We start from the raw sequence: 19,016 nt of genomic DNA, 5'->3' as shown, positions 1-19,016 counted from the left end.
CTCCCCATGGTCAACTGAGGGATGGAATAAAATACCCCTATGCTGGTACAGCAGTTAATATCTCTGAGGCAGTTCACATTCAAGTAAGAGTCACTAAAAGACTTGCATGTTAAGGGGAAGTAGACTCCATACCTGGTCATGCACCCACACAAAATAAACAGGTTAAAAATAAATGGGTTTTGGGAAATGCACTTGATAAAAACGTCCTTCACACAAGCTTTGGTAGGGACTGCACCAGGCAGTCCATAGACATGATGCAGTAGAGGCACGGGAACACTCCTCACAGTGATATTTGTGCACAAAAAGTCAGTGGGAGGTGGAATTCCCTTCTGCCTGCCTTTCCCTATTGGGAAAATTAGGATATGGGAGGCAAGGAAGGGAAAGGTGGGGTAGTGCATGATGGGCTTCATCCTGGTGTGTCATCAGGGTACCCAGGCGAGAAACTCCTGTCCCCTGCTCTCAGAAATATCCCCTGGGTCCAGAGACTGGATGTATCCAAAGAGTCACCACCGTGAGGGTCACAATGTCACCTCCTGTGGCGTGCACACCACCGCGCACAAGCACACACGCACACAGACCCATACACACGTGAAGCTGGTCGAGGATGTGTCCTTCCTGGCTAATGAGCGGCGTGAACCTTCATGTGGAAGCGGTAATCCTCCTGCTCCGGGAAGTGCTGGCCACACACGGGGCAAGTGCAGCCCTTCTCCTTGCTGTGCGTGCGGCGCACGTGGCTGTCGTGGGCGGCGTGGGAGGCGAAGGCTTTGCCGCAGTGCTTGCACTTGAAGGGCTTCTCCCCCGAGTGCTGGCGGATGTGGGTCCGCAGGATGCTGGAGGCCGTGAACGCCTGAAAGGGCCGGGATGGGAAACAGGGTGGGGGCGAGGAGTTAAAATTAAATCTATTTTCACAGATACAATCCCCAGGTTCATCTAACCCAGGACCATCAGAAGCACCGTGCCCTCAGAGTAAGCCCCCAAATAGCTCACATCCTCAAACCCAAAACCTCCTGGCAACGAGGAACCAGAAGCCACCAACTATCACACTCAGCTCAACAGATACGGCTGAGTTCATGGAGTAAGATGAAGCTCAGAGAAAAGATTTCTGACATAGGGACACCTGTAAATATCTTCTACGTGCCAAAGGATAAGTCGTCAATACTGTCCTAATTAGCTTTGCAGCTCCTTTATGTTTGGGAGCCATAATGCAGGTTCATTTTCAGAGTGGAACCCTTTCATGTTTACTGGATTGGGGTTCAGCTGCCAGAATTCACCCACGCAGTCAGGTCAGCAAGGTCAGCATCCATCTTTTTGGGTTTCACTTTCCCCCTCCATCATACTCTGTTCTTCCCTCAATCAGGCATTCCAGCCTGGTTTCCCCTCCTCACGAGTATCAAAATGTGCACAATCACACTCTGTCCCCCTTGTAAAGACTCCTCCCGCATGTAGGGAGAAAACCCTCTCACACCAGACTCGAGCGGGAATGTTGCAAAGTAACCCGTTTCCCCTGTTTTTTCCTCTTCCCAAGAGAGTCTTTCAGGCCCTTCACTATTTGCAGGTGACACAAAAATCCTCTATAGTACGGTTACGCTGCTGCACCATCACAAGTAAGTCTTCACAGCAAAGAGCAATACATCTCAAGACACCTTTTCACCAGGAAACCTTAGAGAACAATCAGATCTGAGACTGGGAAGTCCCTGGAGATGTTTATCAACAGGGCCAAAGTGTGTTTTAGGGCCAGAGTGGTGACCTTGGCCCAACACTTTTCCTTTCATCTCATCATTTCACCAAGATAGTGAGCAAAGGGGCAGGGAAAGCAAAGCTGCCCCGGAGCAGAGCTGCTGTCAGAGGAAGAAGAGGCAAAGAGGAACCGTGATTGTGTAGGAGGAGTGGGTGAGGATGCTTCAAAGTAGTCCCTGGTTTCCCAGCCACAGGAACGATGGCTATGTCCCAGGATAGCTGCATCCCGCAGCCGGAGGACTAGGGTCCCGTGTCTCCTGGAGATCTGCTCACAGAGTGACCTGTAGAGCTCTGCCATCTCTACCCAGGTTCAGAAGATTAAAGGATGACATTTTAAACTGAAAGAGGGGAGATTTAGATAAGATCTTAGGAAGAAATTCTTTGCTGTGAGGGTGGTGAGACACTGGAACAGGTTGCCCAGAGAAGCTGTGACTGCCCCATCCCTGGAGGGGTTCAAGGCCAGGCTGGATGGGGCTTTGAGCAACCTGGTCTGGTGGGAGGTGTCCCTGCCCATGGCAGGGGGCCGGAACTTGATCTTTAAGGTACCTCCCAACCCAAACCATTCTACGGTTCTATGATTTCATCCTAAACTCTGCCAGGGTGTCTGGGAGAGAAAAAGATAATGGCCAAAAAGGAGCATCTTCTAAGGTTCTTTACTACAGGACACTTCAGCTCTGTGTTAGTCCAGCCAGTCATAAAAAAACCGTCTCTCCAAAATCAGGAGCATCTTCCTACATACTGACGATGCTTCTGGATTGCAGGGACACTCCATACATAGCACCTGGAGACCTCCCGATATTCCTCCAGCAGCAGCATCCACCCTCCGTCTGCCAGGAGAGCTGTCACTGCTCTCACGGGGAGAGCTCACCTGAATCCTCCCTGCTGTGAGGGGTAGTAAAGGGGGAGCACACATCCCATCAGTGCTGTATAGCTCCATTCATGGTCTTTTTTAAACGAAACCTCCCTTCCCAGTTGCGCATCACTGGCCCAGTTACTTCCAAGGTGAGCAACGCACCAAGTCGTACCGTGCAGGTTCAGCTCACGGGCCAGATCTGTTCACCGCACTCCAGAAGCGGTGTCAGCAATATCAAAAGCTACCCATCACCTGATGAAAAAAGGGGAATATCAGATCTAGCTGCGTGCCTTGCATTGTATTCGAAACGTTCTCAAAGCTTCCCTAGACCTTATCCCCACAGCAGCTCTCCCAGCTGGGATGAAACAGATTTCGCATCAGCTGGAGCCCAGAGACTGTTTCTCCAGTCTCAGCCAGCCCTGTCACTTCCACCATCAACCGTGCCCAGAACAGATACTCATCCCGTTCTCAATTAAAATAGAAGGGTATTTTCTTGCAAGAAAATGGAAAAGAAACAGAAGAATTGCAAAAAAAAAAGACAGACAGACAGCGGGACGGGGGCTCTGCCTCACCTTGTTGCAGTAGACGCACTTGTAAGGGCGCTCCCCGGAGTGAACCCTCATGTGTTTGTTCAGGCTGGAGGACTGAGAAAAGCTCTTCCCACACACCGAGCACTGGGGGAAAAAAAATATAAAAAAAGGATTAAAGTTAAAAGGAAGAAACATTAGCACAGAAAAATTAGGTGTGTGGATGCGTGTGCATGTATTTGCCTATGTATATTTATGTGTATGCATATATTTATGTATTTATCTATATACAAACACAGTAGTAATTTAAGCAAGAACTGTTTGAAATGGTCAGAATTTGCATCTGGTTTTGCAGCAATTTTTTTTACAAAAAGGGAAATAAGGCAAAATTTCAAAGCTTTTTTGTGTGCAGTTAAAAATGTTTCATCTAAGCGCCCTTCAGAACATGAGCAGAAAGTATTGACTTTCAGTAACCCAAACCTGAAAATTTCTGCAAATTCATCATTTTCTTAAAAATGCAAACGAACCCTAAGGTGCTTTTTTGAATTTTCACTCACCAAAAAAAAAAAAAAAGAAAAAAAAAGAGATAAACTTCCTTCAAAAAAAAATTATTTAAGGGGACCTTTTGAAATGGTAAAACGAGGAGTCGGTCACAGCACCGCCAAGGAGCTGCCGTCCTCGCAGCGATGAATGGGGGCAGAAGGCGTTTGAGAGACTTGCCCCCAACCGATTTCTCCCCTACAATAATTTGACGGAAATTCTCTTTCCCAAGTTCATAATAAGCCAAGCTACGACTGATGTTGAAAGAAGGTTGATTATTTTACTGACGACGTTTTCCCGTCTTTGCTTTCCGAGTGGGTCTGTTATCGTATAAACGCAATATATTCAGAACAAGTTTATCTTCCTGCCGTTCTTAAGTATTTCTTTCAGAGGAGAGGAGAGGGAGAGGAGAAAGGGAATTGCGTATTTAATACATCATATTTAACAGAATTATATTTTTCATCTGTTACTAAATCAGTGTGATGTTCTGACATTGTGATATTGCGGATTATAAAAGCTTTTCCTGCAAAATTCACGTTATTCCAGGGCAATCTATAAAAGAGGTATTTGAAGGATTTTTCAGGACCGATTTAATTGTGCCATTTGAAGCACTGGAACTTGCCCTTCCCGAGCCTTTAGAAAAAGCCTGATTTTTGACCCCCTATGTGCCTTGAAAAAACGGCTGCTACAGGAGAGGTCTTCAGTGGAGATGAGGGGCAAGTATCTCAGCAAGGATCTGCTTTGATCTGTTGAAAATCTGCTCTACGTTGAAGGCAAAACTTTGAATTTCTGTTGTGTCCAGCGGGCACTGATGTCTGTGGGTTCTCAGCCTGAAAGGGGGGAGTGGGGGCGGTGAGACAGAGTCTTCTCCTGATGCTGGACGAGTGGAGCACCTTCATACGCAATTTAGCCTCACAGCAAACCAACAGGCAAACTTAAAAAAAAAAAAAAAAGCCCAGAAGAAATAGGCTTTTTGATTTTGTTTTTCAAACCCTCACTGAGGCCGAGGAGTTTATTTTCCCGATATAAATCGGTTCAATTTCTTCCACTAGACCCTGCTGCACAAGACAAATTCTGTTTATACAGGCAGAACGGTCGCACCAGGGAAACGAGGAGGGGGAACAACATCAGCATCTTACCTCGACCATAAAAAAAAAAAAAAAAAGCTTCCTTAATTAGTGCCCAGAAGAGGCGGTAACTGGGGGGAGTCCCGGGAGCCGGCTCACCTTGTGAGGTCTGTGCTTTTCGTGAACGTGGAGGATGTGGATCCTCAGCCTGTCTCTCTTCTCGAAGGACCGGTTACAGAGGTGACAAGGAAATTTGCGGTCCCCTTGGTCCACGCAGCGGGTGTACTTGAGGTGCTTGTCCCGGTAGTACTTGTAGGCAAAAACCTTCCCGCAGCGCTCGCACTTAAAGCTCTCCCCGGCTTCTGTAGGGCAGGAGGGAAAGTGCCACCTCCCCGTTACACCACAGCAAAAGGGGCTCGTTTTCCAACCTCCTTCCTTCTCAGAGCTGGTACCCGACTGGGAATTTTACGTCTCCGGGAGGGGTAATAATAATTGTACGTGGATTCTGGGATTATAATTAACCAAAGACACGTCTCTTAAGCTGCGCTTGCCTTCCTATTGCCTTTCTAAGGGAGGGGAACGAACTAGAGTCCACAGCCTGGTAAAATCGTTGTTTTTTAACCACCGACTTCAGCAAAGACACGATTTCATCCTTGTATCCCCATAACCAGCCAGGGCATTTGTGAAAAAGCGACGCAGAATCCCCCACAAAAGCGTCTCCCCCCCCCCCCCCTCCCCCCCCCGCGGAAACGTCGCCAGGTGTTTATTATCGATAGTGCCCGTAAATTTGACCTCCCGTCCCCAAAAAGAAAAATAAAAGTTGCACGTCTCCTCTACCGTTTTCAAAATGCTATCGAACAAAAACACGTTTATTTGGTTTTCTTTTTATATTTCGAACTGTTCTCAACAGCTGAACTCGGGAACAAACACGGGAAAGGTTGCAAACGTTTACACATCCTTTTCTGGCTTTAATAAAAGTTAACTTTGGCTTAAGCCTTAAAAATGAAACGAAGGATTTACCAGCCGTCTGAACCAGGCACCTAAGGACAACAGCTCTAAGAATTCCCGTGCCAAATCTCCATGCCAATATGCCAAACGCTTCTCTCCCTTGCTCTTGCACCCGTTGCCCCATCCATCCCTCGCCCGCTCCAGCTTTCCCTGCGTTGGCACCAAAACTGGGTTTCTTCATGCAGAAGGTTTGCTCGCAAGGGCATCCTAATTTTCGGCACGTTATAAGCATTTAATCCCGGATCTAAGCGCATTTTGGCATTTCTTCTGCAAGCGCTATCAGCATTATCGGATCGGAACGACTTCAGCCTGTCTTATTTACCCAGAGCGTTAATTGCACGAAAAATTTTAAGTCAAGAGCGTGCAATCGTAGGATAAAACGGGACCAAGCCCAGGAATGCCCCCCAAAGCCCTTCTGCTCCCCAAAACAGGACACACACACACACACACACACACCCCCCTCGAACAACGGCACCGGGAAGCCGGCGCAAGCCCAGCCCAGCGCCACCAGATGTTTTACAATCGTCAGATGAAGACTCGTAACCCCCCCGAGGGAAGGCGAGCTCGGGGAAAAAATGGGTGCCTCTTGCACCCCAAGGTGGCGGCAGCCCTCGGTGCAATCCCCGGGCTCCCCGGGGCCGAGGAGAAGCTGCTCTTTGGGGTGTTGCAAGGGGAAGAAGAGGGAGGGCGAGGGCCAGCAGACCCGTGGGACCGGGGGGCCACCTCCACCCCCACCCAGAGCATCCCCCCGCTGGTCACCCCGCCACCGGCTGCCGGCAGGGACCGGGGAGCGTTTAAAGCAAAATACGGCCGGAAAATAGAAGGTGATGCCCGATTTCCTTTACACCCTTCATGCCAATCTAATCCCGGCAGGACACGGGTCCATGGGAACAGGGAGCCGTGCCCCTGGAGGGGCGGCCGGCAGGCTCACCTTCGGGGTGCTGCGGGGGTCTCTTCCCCTCCGGCATGCCCTTCAGGCTGATGGGGATGCCCAGGAACTGGACGTAGCAATCGCCGTACCACACCAGGAGCTCCTGCTTGGGCAGGATTTCCTTGCAGCTCTCGTAGAAGATCTGCCCCTGGCACTGGATGGCCGTCAAGTTCTGCTCCTCGGGGAACCGGGCACAATTCACCAGCGACATCCAGTTGCCAGCGGCGCCCTTCCCGTCGATGAAGTGGCTCAGGCGCCCGTATTCAAAGATCTGGAGAGCAGCGAGAAGCGGGTTTAAGTTTTCCCGGCCCTTCCCGCACGCGTCCCGGTCCCACCGGTCCCAACCACCCGCGCTGGGCCGGGTCCCTCTGGCGGGCTACGGGAGAGGGGCGGCCGAAAGCCTCCCCCCGGCCCCGTTTAGGGGGTGCAGGGGGAGCCCGGCGGTGCCTCCGCTACCTCCCACATCAGCGAATTGTCGTCGTAAGTCTTGATCTCGCTGGTGTTGACCACTCTGCCTTGGAAAGGGCCGAAGCGGACTCCTTTGGGGATGGGGTCCGTGCAGAAGACTCCGAGCTGAGACACGTCCCCGTAGGCCACCCGCAGCACCGAGAGCCCTGCGGGGGGGGACAGGGCGGGCTGAGCGAGGCTCGGCCGCGGCCGGGGGCGGCGGGGGGCGCGGGCAGCGCCGGGCCCCTACCTTCGGGCAGCTGCAGGGAGTCCCTGTCGAGCAGCGGGGCGGAGGAGGAGTCCGCGGCACCTGCAGAAGAGAGACACCCCCCCCACCGGCCTTTCATCAGCCCGACCCCGGCCGTGCGGGTGTCCCAGGGCAGAGGGAGCGGGTCCTGCCGCCCCCGACAGCGGCCGCAGCCCGAATCGCCCCCCATTTTTTCCCCGCTGGGGGCCGGTAACTCAAGAAAACCGAGGGGAAGGGAAGCCCGACGTGCCCCCCGTGAGGGCCTGCAACCCTTTGGGGACGGGTCCCCAGACCCCACCGCACACCCGGCCGCAAGGAGCTACCTGCCAGCCTGTGCGGCCACTCGCCACCGGCACGCGCCCGTGTCCCCCTTACCCGGGCTGGTGGGGGGCACCCGGAGCCCCGAGATGGCGTGGAGGCTCCCGGCCAGCTGGCTGCTCCGGAGGGCCCCGTACAGCACCGCGTTGAGCTCCTCCTCGGTGAAATGGTACCTGTAGCTCTGCCCCACCGCCCCCCCGGCCCCGGGGCTGGGGGCAGCCCTGCGCGGGGGGCTCGGGTAGGGCGGCGGGGGCGAACCCGGGGCCCCCGCCCCGCGGGGCGAGCTCTCCCCGGCGGGGAAGGGGGCCGGCGGCTTGGCGTAGAGGGGCAACGGGAGGCTGGGGAAGGGCTCGGTGGGCAAGGGGGGCGGCTGGCCCAGGAAAGCGGGGACCCTGCTGAAGGTGAAGGGGGGTAGTGGCGGGGAGGCGGGGACCAGCCCTCCCAAGGGTTTGAGGGGCTGGAAGAAGTCGGGGGCCGCTTCGAAGTATTGGGGGGGAGGAAGGAAAGAGGGGTAGTAGGCAGCCAGGCTGGCGGGGCTCATCCCCAGCGCGTCTCCGCCGTCTCCGGGGACCGACTCGCCGGCCAGGGGCAGAGCCATGTCGGGCCGGGGAGGGAGGGAGGGAGGGAGCTGCCGGGAAGCGAAGGGGCAGACCCCCAGGTTCTGCGGGCGCGGGGTCCTTGCTGCGGGGCGGGAGGGAGGCGCGGGAGCCGCTGTTCGCTGCCCGGCGCCGTCGGGGCGAGCGGGCCGGGCCGCCGCCGGCCCCCCGCGGCTATAAGGGCCCGGGGAGGGGAGGGAGGGAAGGAGGAAGGAAGGAAGGGAGGGAGGGCAGGCGGGGGGCGGCCCGCCCTAGGGGTCGCGCAAGCCCCGGGGGCGGGCGGGGGGGGCTGCCCCGACGGGCGCCCCTACCCCGGGGCGGAGCCGCGGCTACTCCCGGAGCGGTCGAGCCGCCCTTTTCCACGTCGAGGTCGGAGGGGGTGGCGGGAGGACTCCCCCCCCCACTTCCAGCCTCCCGGACCCACCTGCCCTGCCGCCTCTCCAAGCCCCGGCCGCAGCCCGGGTGGGCTCTGCTCCCCCCGGAGGAGGAGGCCGGGATGCGGGAGCGATGCTCCCCACGGATGAGCACCTACTGCAGTAGGGGAGCACCCTACCTGGGGGCCTCTGTGCTCCCCAGCAGGACCCACGGCCCCCGCACGGGGGCTCGGGGGTTGCAGGTGTGGGGTTTTGGGGAATGGAAAGTCAAAAAGCACCTCCAAAACTCTGACAAGCTGAACAGGCAGCATCACACTCTCAGCCACTGCAGGTTTCACGCGTATCGCTGGGGTGATTTGATTTTAGCTTGAGGTTGCCTCTTGGGTGCCTGGCAGGACACTGGGCTCCTGCTGGGGTTTCCCAGGCTCCATGACCAGGCCTGCATCAGGACCTGCCCAGAATGGGACCAGAGGAAGACATCTGGCCCTTGCCCCTTGCAGAGGTCATAGAATCACAGAATGGTTTGGGTTGGAAGGGACCTTCAAGATCATCGAGTTCCAACCCCACTGCCCTGGGCAGGGACACCTCCCACCAGACCAGGTTGCTCAAAGCCCCATCCAGCCTGGCCTTGAACCCCTCCAGGGATGGGGCAGCCACAGCTTCTCTGGGAAACCTGTGCCAGTGTCTCACCACCCTCACAGCAAAGGATTTCTTCCTAAGATCTAAATCTCCCCTCTTTCAGTTTAAAACCCTTCCCCCTCGTCCTATGGCTCCCCTCCCTGATCAAGAGTCCCTCCCCATCTCTCCTGGAGCCCCTTTAGGGACTGGGTACTGGGCAATCCCCTTCTGCAGGGTTTCATCCTGCTTTTTGTGGGGTTTCTCCTTCTTCTAATCTCCCCTTCCTCCCAGGTGGCAACGTTCTGCAATTACTATAAAAAGGGGACATGGAAGGGGCTGCAGGGGCCCAGGTGTGCACTTTGCCATTGCAGGATGTCATCCCTGCTCGTGCAGGGGAGGTGGAGAAATCTTTAGCCCAGGGTGAAACCCCACGGCAGGCAGGGCATGAGCAGGATGAGCTGCTGCAGAGCCTCCCTGCGTGGTTATGGTGTGCTATAAAAACTAATTAACTAATTAACGTAGCTCCATGTGAGCTTCTGTAAAACATTGCCTTCGTCCCAAAGAAGGGATGTACCAGGACTCGCTTGAAGCGGCCTCAGAGAGACGGTGGCTCCGGACACAGTCGCTGACTGCCCTTGACCAGAGGTGGAACCATCCTTCCAGTCCTTGTTTCTTACTGGGCCTGGGCAAAGTGCTCTGAAATAGAGAGTTTGAGAAAGAATCACTGAGTGCCTGGGGGGAATGAGGGTCTTCAGAGCACGGGACCTCAGGAACCATGACTCCTCCCTACCAAAAGCTTTGATTTGGAACTTTCCCGTATTGTTTTTTCCACACAGGACATAAACAATAAGAGAGCAAACACAAGTGCACAGCACAACCCAGGGAAAGCCAGGACTGATCCAGGCTGTCCCAGCTCCCAAGACTCCTTCCACAGTCAGCGCAGCACAGCTTTGTCCCCAAACTTGAGTTCGAACATTTATGTGCTTTGCATTAAATGTATTGGGTTAATTCTCCTCCTTACGACCTCATCCTCCATCCCAACCTCCCTTTGGAAGACAGAAGTGCTGAATACACCAGGGACAGCCAATATGCTCAGGGGGCTCAGGGAGAAGGCAGGAATGCAGCCTCCCGAAACTTGCTTGAGATAGTTCCTTAGCTTAAATAGCCTGATTTTTTTTTTTGTTATCAATCAGCCTTTATTTTTTATTTTTTTTTTTAACTTTCTCTGTGTTGTTTTTCCAAACCTCTGTTATTTGCAAGACAGAATTGATGCTGTATTGCTTTAGGAAACTGTTTCAGGCAGGCAGTTCAACACGCTTTCATTGACGCAGCATCAGTAGCGTAGAAGTAGCGCTAGAGTTAATCGGATTTACAGGAATAAGCCTTGGAGCTCCAGTTGCACAGAAAAGTTTGAGTTATCCTTAGAAATTAAGTGTCGCCAGATAACCTGGAATCCCCTGGCTACCCTGTGTCCAGGTGTCACAGCACAGGAAAAGGGAAAGGGGCTTGTGGAGGAGACATGCTCACATCGGAGATTTTGGAGAAACGAAGACAAACAAACAGTCACGTCTTTAAATTCCCACCATTAGTTAAATCGTAGATATGCCCGGAAATAAAAATATCCCTTTTTTCTAGAAGCCTGATGACACAGAGCCCGGGAGAAGAAAAGGGCTTGAGGCACCGTTGTCACTGGATTGCAGATAATCTTCAGAGGTTTCCGTCCCCGAAGAGGTTAAAGGCATTTATTGCATTAGAACAGTCCCCTTTGCAGGGACACCTCTGGCTCACGCGCACTCGGTTCAGTCAGACGCCCCTCGGTGCGGAGCATCCCTGCTGCCAGCAGCCAGGGAAGGGCATCATTTGAAGGAAAAAAAATTCCCTCTGGAATTATGACTACAAAATGATAAGCCCTAAAAGGAGCCCTGGGGACCCCCTCGCTGCCCGTCAGCCCCTGGCTGCTGCACCAGGAGCAGTTCCCACGGCTGCTGGCATTTAGCACCTTGCCCGGTGGCACCTTACGGATGTCCCCCAGGCCAGAGCCACCCACCCAGAGCGCATGGCTCTCGGCAGCCTCCTGCCTTCCCCCCTCCATCCATCCTCCCAGAGCAGGGAGCCGTGACCAGCAATGTACGTGTGCCTGCTTTGGCTTTTTGGCTACTGAAGTGCTGCTCAGGTTTTCCTTGGGGACCTTGCTATGATTTTATCACAGCAATCCATCCCTCCCCCCCACCGCTGAAGGATTTTAGAGGGGATTCCTGCTCCACTGTGACGTGGGCATGCATGGTAAAGACAAGCTCTAACGTACATCCCTGCAGGCTGCTCGCATAGCGTCCAGTCCCCCAACACAGATCCCACCTCCTTGGATTGATCCAGATTTCTTGATCCAAAACATTGCATCCCAAGCCCTCCCATCCTCCTCTCAGTTTGGACACAAGCTCTTGATCATAGAATCATAGAACTGCCTGGGTTGGAAGGGACCTTTCAGATCATCGAGTCCAACCATCAACCCAACACTGACAGAAACCATCACTAAACCATGTCTCTAAGCACTATGTCTGCCCGGCTTTTAAATCCCTCCAGGGATGGGGACTCCACCACTTCCCTGGGCAGCCCATCCCAAGGCTTAAGAAACCTTTCTGTGTAAAATTTTTTCCTAATATCCGATCTGAACCTCCCCCGGCGCAACTTGAGGCCGTTTCCTCTTGTCCCATCGCCTGTTCCTTGGGAGGAGAGACCGACCCCCCCCCCCCCCCCCCCCGGCTACACCCTCCTTTCAGGGAGTTGGAGAGAGCGAGAAGGTCTCCCCTCAGCCTCCTTTTCTCCAGGCTGAACACCCCCAGCTCCCTCAGCCGCTCCTCACAAGACTTGTGCTCCAGACCCCTCACCAGCTCCGTTGCCCTTCTCTGGACACGCTCCAGCCCCTCAATGTCTTTTTTGTGGTGAGGGGCCCAAAACTGGACACAGCACTGGAGGTGGGGCCTCACCAGTGCCCAGTGCAGGGGGACAATCATCTCCCTACTCCTGCTGGCCACGCTGTTCCTGATCCAGGCCTGGATGCTGTTGGCCTTCTTGGCCACCTGGGCACACTGCTGGCTCATGTTCAGCCTGCTGGCCACCAACACCCCACTCATCATCACTCTTATTCCCACTCTACATCTTCCTTACTCCAGGCTCAAAGCGCTTTGCCTCCTACGCTTTCCCAAACACACAAGTTACACCCACGAACAGCCCCCTCATCCTCCGAAGACCACCAGGCAGCAGACCCCGATGCCCAGCTTCCCACCCATGGGCTTCCCGTGCCCCAGCACTTACACTGACAACCAGCTGCAGCACCAGGGGACGAGGGAATCCCAGTCACGGCATCAGGGGACACGGGAATCCCAGTCAGGGAACCAGGCACTGTCATGGAAATAATCCAATCACAGTTTAGATCACGGCAGAGCAGCAGCAGCAGTTTATTGCTGTGGCTATAGGAGAGGACAGAGGGGACAGCCTCTGCCGGTGTGGAGTATGAAAAAGAAAAAAAAGGGAAAACACACATTAAAGTGACTCAACTTCCCTTTTTGAGTATGAGCTGTATCGCAGGGAGCTGAATGAATTGCTCTGGGCACGTTGACCATGGGTCCTTCCAGCCTCCTCAGCAGCTGGAGTACAATTCACGCGGAGTGAGGAAGTGAACCATAGCCTGAAACCAGGGCGGGAGAAACATTCTTGGTGCAACAGGAGAGTCTCCCCACCCCTCCTGCACTCCAGGTGAGACCCTACCTGGAGAACTGACCAGCTTTGGAGCTCCCAACATAAGAAGGACATGGACCTGTTGGAACAGATCCAGAGGAGGCCATGAAGATGCTCAGAGGGCTGGACCCCTCTGCTATGAAGACAAGCTGAGAGAGTTGGGGGTGTTCAGCCTGGAGACGAGAAGGCTCCGGGGAGACCTTAGAGCCCCTTCCAGGAGAGATGGGGAGGGACTCTTGATCAGGGAGGGGAGCCATAGGACGAAGGGGAACGGTTTTAAACTGAAAGAGGGGAGATTTAGACGAGATCTTAGGAAGAAATTCTTTGCTGTGAGGGCGGTGAGACACTGGAACAGGTTGCCCAGAGAAGCTGTGGCTGCCCCATCCCTGGAGGGGTTCAAGGCCAGGCTGGATGGGGCTTTGAGCAACCTGGTCTGGTGGGAGGTGTCCCTGCCCATGGCAGGGGGTTGGAACTGGATGATCTTTAAGGTCCCTTCCAACCCAAACCATTCTATGACTCTGTAAAAAGCAGTGTCACTTTTTGTCACGATGCCAAGTCAGTAGAACTTGTCTGTATGTCACATGCTCTGGTCTCTGTCAACGAAGCCCGATCCAGAAAGCAAAAGGCAGAGGTCATCGTTAGCTTAGCACATTTTGACTGACAACAAGGGTTTTGGCTAAAACCGTTGTCAAGAACCTTCACTTCTCCTTAATATTAATAAATTATAAGGGGATAATCGTGCTTAAAGGCAAGGTTCCGAGAGGAAACATTCTTCCCCTTACTGCATACACAGGTGTTTTCTCTACTTGTTTCTGACCTCACTTTGGGAAGAACCTTCCTCCCTCTTCGCTCTCCTTATCGTGGCAGTATTTCCCTCATATCCAAGGATCCCTCCCATTTTTCCGAAGCCAAGAGAACTGCAGGGTAAGGCTTGCTTTGGTGGGAATGGTAAAGGTTAACAATATTTGGAGGTCTTTAAAATAATTTTAGCTTCTACAATTTTTAATATAAATAGCTTTTTCTTCCTCGTTCACGGCTCAGAGAGAGCAGCAGATCATTCTGATGGGCAGGCGTTCTTGTAGCTGCTTTTGGTTTTTTTTTAAAAATTGACCAAGGAAGTCCTCATAATGAACTGCTTAAACGTTTTCCAGTTAATATAGCACTATAAAGGTAAAAGGATTTGAGAGTAACAACCAGCTGGAATATATAAAAGCCTTCAACACAGAAAACCCGCTGTCTTTTTAAAAGCTGCTGATGGATCTCCTCTCCGGTGCTACGTCTTACACCCTTCTACGAATAAATGAAGACACAACAGAAACACCTTGAAATCTCTAAAGCCATGTAAAACCCGAAGGCATTAAAATTTATTAAATGATGCAATAACAACAGAATTCTTTATTTACAATAGCATTATTTAACATCAAATAAGCAAATAGCATCGGCAAAGCAATATTAACTTGCATAAATGTATTTAAAATTTTCTCTGAATATATCTACCTTTGCATAAACTGCTCACACTAGAAATACAAACATCGATGCAGGTGAACAAAGTGATGTTCAGAGTCAACTCCATTTTGAAAATAAATCACAACCTGAAACACTGTAAGCTTTCTCCTGAAGAACCATAGTTTATATATTGCTTAATTTTACCCTTGTAATAATCTTTTTCATATACACACATCTCAGATGCAACTTCATGATGAACTGTACAAATAAAACCCACAAATGACATAAAAGGGAAAAAAAAAAAATTAAATGACAGTAAATGCTTGAAGAAACGTGTCCATCATCTCTATTGAACAACATAAAGATTAAGTGATGACGCACTTATTCCAAAATTGTACACAATTCACTATACAAATATAATACATCAGACAGCTATGTAGGAATATACAAGACTTAAAAACAGATCTAAGGCATTATGCTAGATTTTAGCATTTTGAGGTTCTTGCACATAGCTTTTACCTGTAGTAAGAAACTTAAAAGATTTTTTTTTTTTTTGTTTTAGTCTACAAAGAAACACCAGGGAGAAAAGTCTAATTAAAATCAAAGCCACTACAGTAAATTTTCTTTTGTGCAGAGAATGCTTTTGCTCTTAGGCAGCATACTACCATACAAATACTAGAAAACTTTTAAATTCACACCAACAATTAATGGCTTAAGTTGCATTTCAAAACTGATTGTGTATCTTTGGGTTCTGCAAGTGGAGCTGTGCCACCCATTTCATCTGTTAAGCCCATAGGAATTCCGCATTTTTAAACAAAGATTAAAAAATGCATCGTATAAACTGCAAAAACATTGCTTTTAATTAATACAGGCCCGAAGGGATACCGGTGTGGGACAATATATTTTAAAGATCCGAGTACAAATTAATTCATCGTAGCAAAACAGCTCACTTCACTTTTTTAAACTTACCACATGACATGAACACTTAAAGAGGTCGCGCGACCGTGTAGATAACGCTGATTTTTCACATTATGCGCCTTTCACATTTAGTAATGTTAAGTAGAACACTGATTAATTGTTCTGTTAAACAAAACCCGCGTACTTTCTCCGACAAATTTACTGTATACAGGATGAAAAATACTGATAATGAAGGGAATTGATTTGGCTTTTTGTGGTTTTTTTTTATTTTTATTTTTGTTTTTTTTTGTTTGTTTCTATCGTGATCAATATGATCAGAAGATTCCTTCACTCACTTTTCTCTTTCCTTAGCTAGAAGACGACTAAAGTTCACGATAAACCCAAGCGGAGCCAAAGCGATAGATACAATCTCCTTTTCTGTCAAAATGGCAATGGATGAAGAAGTATCACCATCATCACTAGAGATGACAAAGGTTCGCAGGTCTGTCATGGAACGGGACAAATTTAAAGTATTTTGTCCACCGTGACAAAGAATAATCTGTCTGCAGAGGTTACGGTTACTCATCGAAAAAGAATGGAACAGGAACAAAATTAATTTCGAAACTCATTTACACGGCGGTGCATAAATCCCTTCAAATTTATGCATTCCTTATACAAATAATTTCATTTTTGTCAGATATATAATGCAAGTTTAACACGACTGGGGTTGTAGTAACGAGGCTGTGGAGCTCGGGGCTGATGGTTATTTTGGTTTCCCACCAGCAGGTAAGAGGATGGCTCAGCCGACGGGATATTCCGTCCCAATTTGGGAGCGGAATGGTGACAGCTGAAAAACGTTGTTTCTCCAGAACGGTGTCACCACCCTCCTTAGGGACAAACAAAACTGGGCATTTCCCTGGGCTTTCATCAAAAGCCATCTACAGAAACAGCCTATTTCTAACCACCTGTATCGTATCTTCCTCAGCCTTAATACAGAATAGCCGCTACGTTATTTGAATTCCCACCGGAAAACCAAGACAAATTAAACGGCAACAGAATAAACCTCTCACTCCCCAAAGGCCTGGCTGATGAGATATTATAAAATGCACCGCGTTTTGCACGACATCAAAAAATTTGCGTTCGGGTTAGAAAGATTGGGGGTCAGCGGGAAGAAAACAAGAGGTCAAACCCATCAATTTCTTAATATTTCAAGTCCTCAGAAACCGATGTCAGTTTAGTAAAAGATTATTCCAACCGCAGTGGGCAAGAAAACAAAAATACCCCCTAACAGTGGCCTGCTTAGTAAGAGTTAGTTTTTTTCTAAGATTTGTTACGAAAGGATATAAACATACAAAAATCAAGAATTGGTTCCTACAGTGGCTGCATATAATCTAGGTTAGTTAAATGACATTATGAGCAGAATCACAAGGTTTAGAAAATGAGAAGTCTCAAGCCTACAAATTAGGTCTAATCAAGGCATTGTGATCCTTTACAAAACACTTTCCCAGGAGACACACACGGCTAAGAAGATATCTAATTTAATACTGAAGTACCTCATTTGGAATCAACTTCACAACATGTATATCTCACAAAAATTATACAAGTAAAACACTTAAGTTCTCAACTTAAATTATTGCTTGTTTACATATAAACTGGGTTTTATGTACCTTACAAAACGTCCTCGTAGTCCACACTGCTTCAAAATAATCAGAAACACGCGATAGTGGTGAAGTCTGTAGTGATATCTGCTATAGGGATTAGAGGAACTGGTATTTTTCCCAGTTATGGGGATGGGAACCAGAAATTATCATGTTTTAAAAAAGCAGGTATCTTTGAGCTCTTTGATATTATGCACCAATCCTGCCACTACCATAACCAGTACATGCCATTACCACCCAACGTTGCCGTTTGGCATCCGGGAACTGGCCGTCCAGATTGCTGGAAACACAGCGAGGGAAATAAAGGGGTAACCTGTTTTTTTTTTTTTTTTTTTTTTTTTTTTTTTTAATTCTATTAGAAAGAAGAGAAAGATGACAGAGGTCAGGAGAGCCAGGTGAAAAAAAAATGTAATAATCAGGATTCGCTGATTGTTAGGAATTTAATTAAATAAGAATGTAACCAACGTGTATTTTTGGATTCATGACTTGCATTATAAACATCACCACGAAACCCAACCGAAACGCCCCTTTACAAAGAGCCCTCTCACGGGGGGGGGGGGATTATCAGCCGTTTTACAACTTTAACCCCATTCAGAATTGGTCTGTGTAGTTTTCTGCATCGGTTCATCTCCTCTTGACTCCTCAGCGGAACGCGCTCCTTGGAGGTCTCTATAGGTACCAGACGTTGCTTCTACGCCCTCCTCCACGCCTCCTCTCCGCCCCAAAATGCAGGCCTTAGTCTAAAACACCAGTTTTCAGACGGAACTGAATCCTTTGCACCAGACTGAATAAGCCAGGGAAAACAAAGCGGGAAAAAAAAAAAAACAAAAAAAACCCCCCAAAAAAACCAAAACCAAAACCCCGAGGTCTAGAACTAAAAACAGAAACAGAACGAGAGCATGGTTGTTTTTTTTCCTTAAATACATACATTTAAATACATTCAATCTGACATGGTTTTATGAAAATTGCCTGTCAACATTTACTTCGCAGGAGAGATCTAAGTTGCACTAAGGTGAATGCAGTGAACAGACTGAGCGACTGTCTGTACGCGAGGCTTCAGACTGTCAAAGAAGAGGCCGCTCTTCGGCAAATGGCGGCCCCCGGCTCCCCTCGGGAAAGAAGGCCGGGCTGAGTCCCGTCGGCAGCAGGTAGCCACTGTCGGCAGCAGGTAGCCACCGCCGGCGCCGGCAGCTCAGCTGGGTCAGGCCAAACAAGACGCAGCTCTTCAAACCGGGAAGGATCTGGGGCCGTTAAAGCCCGGTCAGCTGAAGAAAGGAGCAACCGAACCACCCGGCAGGGTCAGCAATATTTCTGCAAAAAATAATAAAAAGAGAAATTGGGAGAAAACCCCAATGAGTTCTTCCTTCTGCGACAGTGAAGATGGACAGAGGTGAACGAGAGCCGGATGCTGGACTGCGGCATCCGCCACCGATCATACACTGGTGTATTACTGTAAACCTGAAAATTAATTTGAATTTATAAAGCCAGACTTTTCTCTGTGCGCACTGCGATTTAATTCCAGTGATATCAGTGGGGGTTTAATTGCACTGCATTCTTAGGTCCTGAATTAATTGCAAATATCATGGATATTGTAACAACTCAGGGTCATCTGCCTCTCACAGAACTGCAGTTCAAGGCACAGCAATACGGTTTAAGAGAAGTCTCATATTCGCAGTATGTGCAGAATCTCCCCGTGTTACTGCTCTATCACCCTCAAAGGAAACAACCGCCTTGGTTCGCTTTGCCCTCCAAGAATTGTAACAAAAAAGGGGAATAAAAAAGTAAAAAAAGCTTTAGCTACCGATTCCTAGAGAAGTTCTTTACCTCGGACTTACTACCCTTGCAGTGTCTTAGAATAGAATATTCTAATAGAACATAACGCAAATAGAATACAAACTGGCTTCAGCTGAGTTGATTATTTTGTACTTTCTTATTTAAAACACCCTCAGGATGTGGTTTTGACAGTTAAGACTGTCCCTCTCCGCCTTCCTCCCCTCGCAAGCTCCTGCTCCCATGG

The 19,016-nt window shown here is 50.0% G+C and overlaps 2 protein-coding genes across 2 annotated transcripts in view; both read right to left on the bottom strand.

Annotated features, from left to right (window-relative positions):
* Positions 1-619: 619 nt before the first annotated feature.
* Positions 620-8,273, bottom strand: PRDM14 (PR/SET domain 14). The gene is given in 8 exon segments (XM_074146838.1): positions 620-847; positions 3,163-3,264; positions 4,884-5,086; positions 6,664-6,934; positions 7,120-7,505; positions 7,604-7,620; positions 7,714-7,939; positions 8,039-8,273. Coding segments are annotated over 8 exon segments (1,668 nt in total).
* A 6,064-nt stretch (positions 8,274-14,337) lies between these two features.
* NCOA2 (nuclear receptor coactivator 2) overlaps positions 14,338-19,016 on the bottom strand; it is a 220,711-nt gene continuing 216,032 nt past the window's right edge. The window contains exon 24 of the mRNA XM_074146655.1: positions 14,338-18,310. Coding sequence (XP_074002756.1) covers positions 18,299-18,310 — 12 coding nt within the window. The 3' untranslated portion in view covers positions 14,338-18,298. The remainder of the gene's footprint in view (positions 18,311-19,016) is intronic.

This window comes from Numenius arquata, chromosome 4, assembly GCF_964106895.1.
Source record: "Numenius arquata chromosome 4, bNumArq3.hap1.1, whole genome shotgun sequence".
Lineage (NCBI taxonomy): Eukaryota > Metazoa > Chordata > Aves > Charadriiformes > Scolopacidae > Numenius > Numenius arquata.
The sequence above is the reverse complement of the archived record's forward strand: the minus strand, read 5'-3'. Positions and strand labels throughout refer to the sequence as shown.